This window comes from Triplophysa rosa, linkage group LG4 (genome assembly GCF_024868665.1).
Source record: "Triplophysa rosa linkage group LG4, Trosa_1v2, whole genome shotgun sequence".
Lineage (NCBI taxonomy): Eukaryota > Metazoa > Chordata > Actinopteri > Cypriniformes > Nemacheilidae > Triplophysa > Triplophysa rosa.
Window position 1 is genome coordinate 6,693,471 of NC_079893.1, and position 10,204 is coordinate 6,703,674.

The 10,204-nt window shown below is 36.7% G+C and overlaps 1 protein-coding gene across 1 annotated transcript; it reads left to right on the plus strand.

Annotated features, from left to right (window-relative positions):
- Positions 1-1,106: 1,106 nt before the first annotated feature.
- tspan5b (tetraspanin 5b) lies at positions 1,107-8,452 on the plus strand. Its single transcript, XM_057332470.1, has 9 exons — positions 1,107-1,475; positions 2,096-2,146; positions 2,373-2,519; positions 3,711-3,881; positions 4,955-5,080; positions 5,524-5,571; positions 6,016-6,132; positions 6,333-6,394; positions 6,481-8,452. Exons 1-9 carry the CDS (start codon positions 1,395-1,397, stop codon positions 6,491-6,493), a joined length of 816 nt encoding a protein of 271 aa, XP_057188453.1. The 5' UTR covers positions 1,107-1,394; the 3' UTR covers positions 6,494-8,452.
- Positions 8,453-10,204: the final 1,752 nt, after the last annotated feature.

The following is a 10,204-nucleotide window of genomic DNA, read 5'->3' on the forward strand; positions in this document are numbered from 1 at the left end:
AGGTGTTTGTGGATGGCCTTAGTAAAGAACAGTAAAGTGGGCCTTGGGTTTCCGACGCCCTTGGGCTTATTACAGCCTGCTTCACTTTTGCACAAGGACATAATAGATATATCCTGTCTGGATCACACACACTAAACTGGCTTGTATTGCAATTAAGTGGTTAAAATATTTAAGCCAAAAAAGTTGTCAACTCTCTGTACAAAACATCTCTATGATAGCACAGGCCAAAGTACACTAAAAAAAGGTGCTTCAAAATGTTCTTCGATGCCATAGAATAAACTTTTGGTTCCACAAAGAACCTTTAATATTTGAAGAACCTTTCTGTTTCACAAAAGGTTCTTTGTGGCGAAAAAAGGTCTTCAGATTACAAAAAAATAAGAAAGAGATGGTTCTTTAAAGAACCTTTGACTGAATGGTTATTTGTGGAAACAAAGGTGGTTCTTCTATGGCATCGCTGTGAAGAACCTTTTAAGCACCTTTATTTTTAAGAGTGTACCTTGTCAAAGACTGACAGAAACTCTGTTGACTGCACAATCTACTCATCTGCATCCCAAAATAGGTGGTCTTTCTCAAATTGCAGTTCAATACATTTCACTCTTCTATAGCAGGATTTTTATTGACTTTTATTTTGAAGTTCTAGCTTTGCCTTTGTTATAAAGGGGAGGTTCTGAAAGCTGCACTGCCATACAGCGGCAGTCACAGGTAAAACATGAATTTTAAATCTAAATAATTTGATCTACAACCAGATAAAACGCAGCTACAACCGTTTTATTAATAATAATAATAATAATAATACAGTTATTTGTATATCACCTTTAAAAAACAAAGTTCCGCTCCAGGGCTTTTTTAAATAAACATAATACATTGTTTTATTTTTCACCATATATCACCTACATATTATGTATGCATTTATTTGACCATTTTTTTCTGTTACAGCCTATGCCTGTGGATTACAATAGATATGAAGCTATTATCAGTATAAATCTCTGTGATTTAATAAGCACTCTATGTCTAATAAAATATCATAGTTAGCCCCTTATGCTATTGGTGCTCGTTTTGCCTGTTTTGTTGTAATTACCGTGCCTGTATTTTGAAATTTTGGGCGATGACATAATTCATTTCACCGGAAGTGACTCTCGCGTCTCTATTCGGTGGGAGCAGTCGTTCCGTTATTCGCTTTCATTATCAATAGCAAATATAATTTCGTTTTCTTGAAGAGGGCGAGTCATCGCATATGGTTTCGACGAAATAGGCAAAGCCCTGCGTGGCCCATGCCTGTCACATAATAGACATGTCTTGAAAATATAAATGGAGATGAGAGGTTTCTAATAGGTGGGCGAATTTTTTCTCCATCATTGAAAACCGTCGGGAGGATTGTGTTGTCCAACGCAAGTATGTCCGGAAAACATTTCAACATCCACGAGGTGGGCTGTTGCATTAAATACTTTATATTCGGATTTAATATCATATTTTGGGTGAGTAAAGCATTTCTGACAGTATGTGTGGTTGTTGTGTATGTAACGTTAATACACGGCTGATCCATTGACCTGATACGGTTGCCGATGACCCATATTATATATACGTTATGTCAGTATTCTTAGTTTTGCGTGTTTGAATAATGGGTTCATAGAAGATAAATAAGAAATCATTTCACATTTTTTGTCACCCGAAGTTTGCCTTTCACCGGCCTGGTTGTTTGACAAACTGGCTCCTAATGAGCAGCCTAACGTTAAATGTTATTTAAACGCTTTTATAATGGCCAGAATGAGCTGGTGTAACAGAATGATGATTCCACACATCAATATGAGCATTTCAAATGCTCTTATAAAGCTTTAAGACGCTGTCAAATGGTCCACACACACTCACTTTACAAACACCAAACAGGCTTTGATGCCAAGTGTGCCACACATGCTGGGTGACAGCTGGCTCTTGCACTGCCTGTTTCAAAAGTCATAAAAAAGTACAATAAAAACGATATATATGTATATGTAACTAAAAACAAAAGTCATGTAACCACAATCAAATATAGTTAGTAAATGTTTTAAGTGACATACTATGCTAATTTGATATCTAACTTCTATTCTGTCTCTCTCAGCTGCTGGGAGTGGCATTCCTGTCTGTGGCTCTGTGGGCCTGGAGTGAAAAGGTAAGAGACACCCTTTCTCTTCTTTACCCTTCCTATATAGTATGGAAGTAGGTCATTTCAAACACAGGAGATCTTTTTACAAGCACTGCATACAATGCTTGACGCAAACCGGTGAATCAAACATTACACAAGTGGTTAAATTTACCCTTCTCGCATGTACTGTCATGCATTTTGTTTTCAAAATGTAGAAATTTTAAAAAAGTCAATTGTATTTTTCTTTCATCAGGGAGTTCTCTCCAACATATCCTCCATCACAGATCTGGGCGGGTTTGACCCGGTATGGCTGTTTCTGGTGGTGGGTGGGGTGATGTTCGTGCTAGGCTTCGCCGGATGCATCGGAGCGCTGCGTGAAAACTCCTTCCTTCTCAAGTTTGTATGTCATATTTTGTTTTTATGACAGAGTCTAATTTTGCCCAACACCCATGAGCTGAAATCCTAATATACAGAAAAATCTCAGTCTTAGTCTTATTTAGTTGATCTGTCTTGTCTTGTTTCTAAAAAATAGATAACTCATCTACGACTCAAAAGTATTAACTTAAAATAAATTTTACTGCACAATTTCAATACATAGGTTTGGGGGTTTTCTAGCAAAGCCTAACCAGATTTTACACCGAACAGGTGGACAGTAAAGTACTTTTTGCTCAAGTTCATTTTTCAAGTATCTGTACTTTAACAGTGTTTTTACTTTGGAAACTGAGAACTACATTCTCAAGCATCATTTTTTTACTCTACCAAATTTTAATGTCATTTTTTATTTTTTAATTACATGTTTTAATAAAAAATGACTTAAGTACATTACAAATCTAGTAATTTCTTTCTTTTAGTATTTTGAGGTAAAAAAAGAAAGAAAGAAAGGTAAAAAAAAGAAAAAAAAAAGATTTATGAAATGTAGTTGAGTAAAAAGTATATTATGCAGTATGATACTATCATTTAAAAGTATACAGATAAATGTACTTGAGAAGCGTACATGTGTAACACCATATACTATGTAGGTATACTGTTAAGCGAATCGAATCTGTATACTGTGTTCATACACAATGAGTGCAGGTGGGCAGGAGCATTTTTGAATGGCTGGATATGAGTTAATACATGAAGGGGGAAAACTGAATGTAGTCTGAAAGTGTGGGAACGTGCTGTCCTGCTTATCCCTCCGGTCTGTGATGTTATTCCTTTCTCCGAGAGCTGCTACAGGAGACACGAGAGGCCCTTTTCCTCCGTAGACCTCTAAAAACATCTGGAGGCACCAGCTGAACGCTGATGTCACTGTTGAAGTATTCATTGTGGTCACAACGGAAAGTCATCGCTCGCTGTACTCGTAATAAAACGTACGTGTGCAATTAGAGATGAACCTTGTTTAACAATACGACATCCTGTTTTGAGTGGAGGAGTGAGAGAACCACGTCATTTCTGTAAGTGTCAAGAGGGATGTTGGCAGGAGTGGGAATTCTTTGTCATGAAAGGGAGAACATCAGTTTGGTGTAACACATTCCTGACTCATTGGAGACCCATACGGCAACCATTATCCAGACTTGAGTCAAATCAAGATTCTGCTGTCTTTCTGCAGTTTTCTGTGTTTCTTGGAATCATATTTTTCCTGGAACTGACGGCGGGTGTCTTGGCGTTCGTCTTTAAAGACTGGATCAAGGACCAGCTGAAGTTCTTCATCAACAACAATATCAGGGCCTACAGAGATGACATTGACCTGCAGAATCTCATCGACTTCACCCAAGATTACGTAAGAACGCATGCACATATAAAACCATAACAAATGTTGCGTTTAAGGTCTACGCAGGGCAATAAAACGGGCTATAATCTCGTAGATGTACATCTAGTGTGTCTCCAGAATATCATAGAGACTTGGGATGTTTTCCACAGCGTCTCAGCAACAGAAAAGCAATGCCCTAGCAACCCCCTGGAATACCTTAGCAACCACACAGCAAAGCCCTGGCAACAGTTTACAACATTCTTGTATCTTGCTGGCAAGTTTCGCATGAGAAAACAACATTGACATTTCCCTCAGATAATAAAAAAAGGTAGATATTTCTGTCATTCCACTTTTGGTAGTCATTGTTTACAAGCAACACTAAATTCGTGACGAGGCACGATCATGCTACGTAAGTTATTGAGACCCGGCAACATTACATTATCTCTAGTCTACCTTACGGTTATAAATTGTGAACCAGTAATGTTAGTGCGCTAATAAACAACTTGAGCACAGCCTAATAACTAATAAGCTCAAAAGTACAGGACAGCAAGAAAAAATGTACATAATACTTTCAAATCCAGTAGCAGGAAGGCTAGGTCTCCATCCGTTTTGCAACCCGTTGCCTCTTGCAGCTCGCGCCACCAAGTGTAAGTCTGTCAGACATCGATTCGTTTTCGGGCTCGTGTCTGATCACTCTCTCTCTTTTCCTCTGTTTTTTTTTGCTGGCTCTGCTATGGTGATGGTTTGGAGACTTGCGTTGAACTATCGTTTCGTCTTATTGTTAGCTGTTAGATAACTTCACCCAGGCTACGAGTAAAACGTGACGTATGCCGTAAAGCAGGTGATGGGCGGGGCTTGTGAACCTACCCGCACACCAAAGTTACAAGTGTGATTTCAGCCGATAGAGGGCTGCTTGGGTAGCAGCGGCAGTAAAATTCGTCCGGTTAAGAGTTGTCCTACCACTAAAATGATTTTAAAGAGATTATTTCAAAGTCGAAAAACTCCCTAGTGTTGCTTTAAATGACTAGTTGGGTTACTTGATACAGGAAGAATTTGTGATGTGGATTGATTTTAAGAATACACAAACGTGTGTTTTTCTGCAGTGGGAGTGTTGTGGGGCATTTGGACCAGAAGACTGGAATCTGAACATCTACTTCAATTGTACGGACACTAATCTGAGCAGAGAGAAATGTGGGGTTCCCTTTTCCTGCTGCACCAAGGATCCTGCTGTGAGTAAACGCGCACACACTCACACACACAAATGTCCATGTTTTATGAGGACTTTCAATAGACATTGACTTTTAAAGAGTAAATCTTTTTAAAGTTTTTTTAAAAGGCTGTATGATTTATAAGCTGTTTTACTCATGGGAACTAAATATATGAGACTGTTAAATAGTTCGGACTACTACAGAGGGCATTTAAAACATTTGGCCTTTGCTCGTTTACAGCATGCATATATCGTGCACAGACGTCTAGCCGAAATGTGCCTTAAATATGTCATTGTCTCCTTTCAGAAGACCTGAGAACATAAACAGGAAGTGATTTAAATCCGCCACCCTGTATACATACAGAACAATCGTTCTCTATTGTACTGTCAAGAATGGCTTATTGTAAAAGATTAAGGTGACGTTGACCAATGAACTAAAATCTTGACCCTGTTTTCCCTCCACAGGAGGACGTGATCAACACGCAGTGTGGATATGACATTCGAGCGAAGGGTGTAAGTACACTATATAGGGACCTAATCCATCTGAAGTGCACAATAGTGTAATAGAACACACACTAGTGTGCCTAAGTGACACAGTTAAGATAAATCATATTAAAGTCCCTGTTTACACCTGGTATTAACATCCGTTTCGGGTCTTGGGTTAACAAAAGGAAAATCGTGTTTGAGTTGCAGCCCAACCTTTTTGCGCTTTTTAAGTGTGCCTAGTTTACATTACACACTGTTAAAATATGTTCCTCTGTGCCTGAGTGAATCTGCTGAGTGATAAACTGTTAAGAGTGTGTGTTCTGCCCGCCGTTCGTTTGACTTTTGGCAAGTTTATCCAGCAATAAAAAAGATCCATTTGTATGACTGTTGTTTAACCTCAAGGTTTTTGTGGGTTGACAGTTATTTTATATTTTGAATGTATTTAATTTTTGTTAACGTGTGTGTTTGCAGGACAATGAACAGAAGATGTTTATATACACAAAAGGATGTGTGCCTCAGTTTGAGAAATGGCTACAAGAGAATCTAACTGTAGTTGCTGGGATATTCATAGGTATCGCACTTCTCCAGGTAAATGAGTCCATTTAAACTGTAAATAAACAAATAAACTGTAAATATCTCCTTTTTCTACCAAAGAAAGAGTCATGTACAGTTTTAAGGCATTAAGCTTTAACTAGTATTACAACACACTCAGGAAGTCACCATTTAAAAAATAAAACAAATTCTGCTTTTCTCTGAAACTGAGACACTGACTGATCTTCCACTTGTAGATATTTGGGATCTGTCTGGCTCAAAATCTTCTGAGTGACATTGAAGCGGTCAGAGAGAGCTGGTGAGAAACATCACTGTTACAACAAGCGTATTGTACTGTCACCAAGCTCTAACCCCTTTAATACTTCTATCTTTTGTATCCTCCAGTTTGTTCACTTGAAACGCTTCAGCAGTTTCACAGATAGAGCCTACATCCTTCTGTCACTCGGCAACAGAGCCGGAACATTGTCATCACAGTATCCTAGCAACCACTGAGGGATTTTTCACATACCTCTCTTGTGACAGCTACATCTTCATGTTTCTATTGTTAATGGTGCCCAAGATTTGTTTTCCTTAGGATTTACTTCTAAACCCTTTTTTAAATATTGCACAAATGTAAAAATGAACGGTATTAACATACTAACAAGAAACACGTCACGTTCTTTAAGATTAGCTGTAATTGTTGGTCTATGTGCATCAACACAAGCCTTGTATTTTTAAAGCCGTGGTGAGTTTTGAGCCACTCAAAAACGTGTCTTGAGAGTTTCAGTTCTGTTCTTAGTCGAACTGGTTCGAAAGAATGCGCTCTGTGTTTGGCGCCCCCTAAAGCTTTTCTGTGTAACTGCGTTTGATAAGTCGCGCAGTGGTTTTGTTGATCACGAGTTGTTTTCATGTTTGTAGACATATACGAACATGTTCACACAATATTTACAAAATTAATAGGAGGCTCAAACAGAATATGTGCAGAATTTTTGGTGCTGATTTAATAGATTTAAATCTGAGAGTATTACCCTCCCCGATGGCAGTATCAAATCAGGCCAAAATTTTGATAAGCAAACAGCCGGGACGGGTGAAGAATTATGAATAATTTGCATTTTAAATGTGTGTTTTTCTGTGGATTTTCACAAACCCCGATTTAGTGTAGGTCTAGTATTTAGTAAACACAATAGTTTTCTTCCAGATAGTACAGTTTGAGGTCTTCTGAAGATTACTTGAGTATTTGGCTTTTCTCATAACATGATATGTACATAATTCATATTTGTTTATTTTGTTCACATTGTCATATTGTGTGTGTATATTATCTAAATTGACTTTTTTTAAATCACAGTTGTTTTTGAAAAAAAAGAAGAAAAAAAAGCACTGCATGCTTAATTGGAATAACACTACATTTTTACAGTGTGCTAAATGTAAATATTTTTGTGAATTGCAATGTTTACCTGTACTAGGGTTGGAAATTTTAGCCACAGTGTAAATGTGTCACTAGAATGTTTTTTTAATTTAGCACTGAGATTATGCCTCATTGACGGTTTTGATTTAAAAAGTCAGATTCTGGTGCTGTTAGAATGGAACAAAACCAAAATGGGTATTTGGATATATAGTCATATTTTACCTCAAAATTAAAAACATTTTGTATATAGAAAATGGAGCCATCAATTTATACATTTGAAAGATGCTTTTATTCATAGCACACTGCTGTACTGTTTAAGACACAAAAATGGTAATAATCTTATGGTAATGGCTTAATCTTTTCTACAAAATATACTTTTACATTTTTGGGGTAAAATATGAACCACATATGCACTTGTAAGATTCACCCACATACATTACAAGTCCATATATTTCTGACATCATGATAGAATTGAAATCATGACCAGACAAGAATGTTTTGCTTTGATTGTGAAATGAAAATCTCTGCAGCCTGTGGTTTTGTGACCTTTGAAAAAACAGGGTTTGTCAGATTATTTGAGTATAATGTGATCTGATGAATCCATGTGGTTGTGATAATGCCTTTTTTAACAGTACTTCACACTTTCCGCATATGTGTAACCTTAATATAGCGCAATATATTTGTTTTCAGTTTATATGGAATTGTGAGCATTTGAAAAATGGTTCACAGTGACTGAACAATGGAGAACATATACATTTTAATAACTCAGAGATTCAGATATTTATTCTGTTTTCTTAATCCAAGGGTCTGAAACAGATCTCATGTGAGTATGGCCAAACATTTTGGTAGGCTGTTGAGTTTATAAAAATTAAACATTTCTGACATTACAGTTTTCTCATTAAAACTTGTCCTAGTAACAATAAGAAGTGTTGTAAAACATGACATTTTTATGATTAAAAACTAGAAAACGTTGTAGCGTGTGATTTATTTTGTTTATGTGATGTTATGAGATCTTGTGGTCTTTTACCCACACACTAAATCTCATCTCAATTACTGTTAAATTAAATATTTAATGCACCACTCAATGTAGTATTTTAAACCGGATATGTTGTTGACCTTTCTTGTGTTTTTATTTAAGTAGTTCTATCGTTTCCATGTTCTTGTGTCATTTATTAAGATACATTTTACAATATGTTCAAACAATTTACATGATTTCCGAGAATGGCAGCATTGGAGTCAATACAATTTCATGTTTTTGTATGTGTCTATGAATTACTTCTAATTATAAAGTTAAAGACATTTCACCTGAAAGTGTTAATATTAAAATGTTCGTTCAACATTTAATACGAACAATTAATTAGACCTTGGGAATCAGTTTAGTTAATGAAGTTGCAGAAGATGTGAGCATAACTTTTATATGCTTTGTATCAAAAATATGTTTAATTCGGGCAAAGTGCAACGTGATTTATGAAGCAGGCCTATAAAATCAAGACGCATTCGTCATACGAAGTATAAACACTAGATGGCGCAATAGGTCGTAAAAGATTTTTACAAATTGGTAGATTTGCAAACACGCCTCCAGACAAAATTCACAAAAATCCTTATTTTAGTCCTTCATCACAGTTATCTGTAATAAAGCTTTCAGAGCATGACAAAAAAACTTTTTATGAGCTACTCTGTGATTTTTGTAACACTCGTGACATGCTTACAGACCTTTGTCAGTCTTCACAGCGCACGATAAAATAAGATACAAATGATCATTATTTGCTCACTGCCTACCTACATTCCTCTTTACATGTAAAACAAAATGTTACATCCAAAGATCACTAACGTTCTTTTTAAACAAGCTTAGCACTTTTAAAAACACCAACAAACATAAAATGTAAATGTAAAATAAAACACTTCGTAAGGCTATAATATGCTCACACACAAGTCCCAGTGAAATTCAAAATTACAATTCTTATTTTTTCATGAAATATTGTAAATATCTTATAAATGGGGGTAATTTTCTTTTTAAAATTCATGTACCCTCAGAATCTTCTGTTAAAATCTGAAATTGCACTTCCGCCTTAAAAAGAGTATCCATCTCAAATGACGTAATTTAGACGGCTTGGGCAGAGCATCTGTTAACTCCTCCCCTTCAACTCTCAGTCTGCTGCCAGTTTCATTTCAAAATGCAACAGCTGTTTTTATACATCCAATCAATTTGCAGTGAAAAACGCAAGCCAAGGCACAAATTTTCGCCTTTGAAATTTCTTTTCACTCTACTTCCGGTTCATGGGGACTTTAAATTTCAGGGGTGTGTCCACCTTGAGACCTTGCTGGACATGAAACCGTGATGTGTAAATCACATTAAGTGCACTTGCTTATACAACCTCCCTTCTTCCTTTTGGAAGCAAAGTGGGTAATCTGAGCAGATTAGGATCGGCTGTTTCTTCCTAATCCCACCACGATTAAAATTGGATTAAAACTGATCTCTTGAACTCAGTATCCGAGTAACTGCTCTGCTGCAGTAGCCTACCCTCTCTCTCTCTCTCTCTCTCTCTCTCTCTCTCTCTCTCTCTCTCTCTCTCTCTCTCTCTCATTTCAATTTAAGTGTGCTTTATTGACATGACAAAATGTACATTCGTATTGCCAAAGCATTTGCAGCTGGGCTGCGTACAAATAGTGCAAGTATGAAAGAAAGATAATTATAGTAATAAAATAAAATGAAATAAAGTGTGA

Excerpts from the sequence above, each read along its gene's own strand:
- tspan5b (XM_057332470.1), top strand. The coding sequence starts at position 1,395 with ATGTCCGGAAAACATTTCAACATCCACGAGGTGGGCTGTTGCATTAAA. Across the intron at positions 2,147-2,372 it reads TGTGGGCCTGGAGTGAAAAG|GGAGTTCTCTCCAACATATC; the intron begins GTAAGAGACACC and ends TTCTTTCATCAG. Across the intron at positions 5,081-5,523 it reads GCTGCACCAAGGATCCTGCT|GAGGACGTGATCAACACGCA; the intron begins GTGAGTAAACGC and ends TTCCCTCCACAG.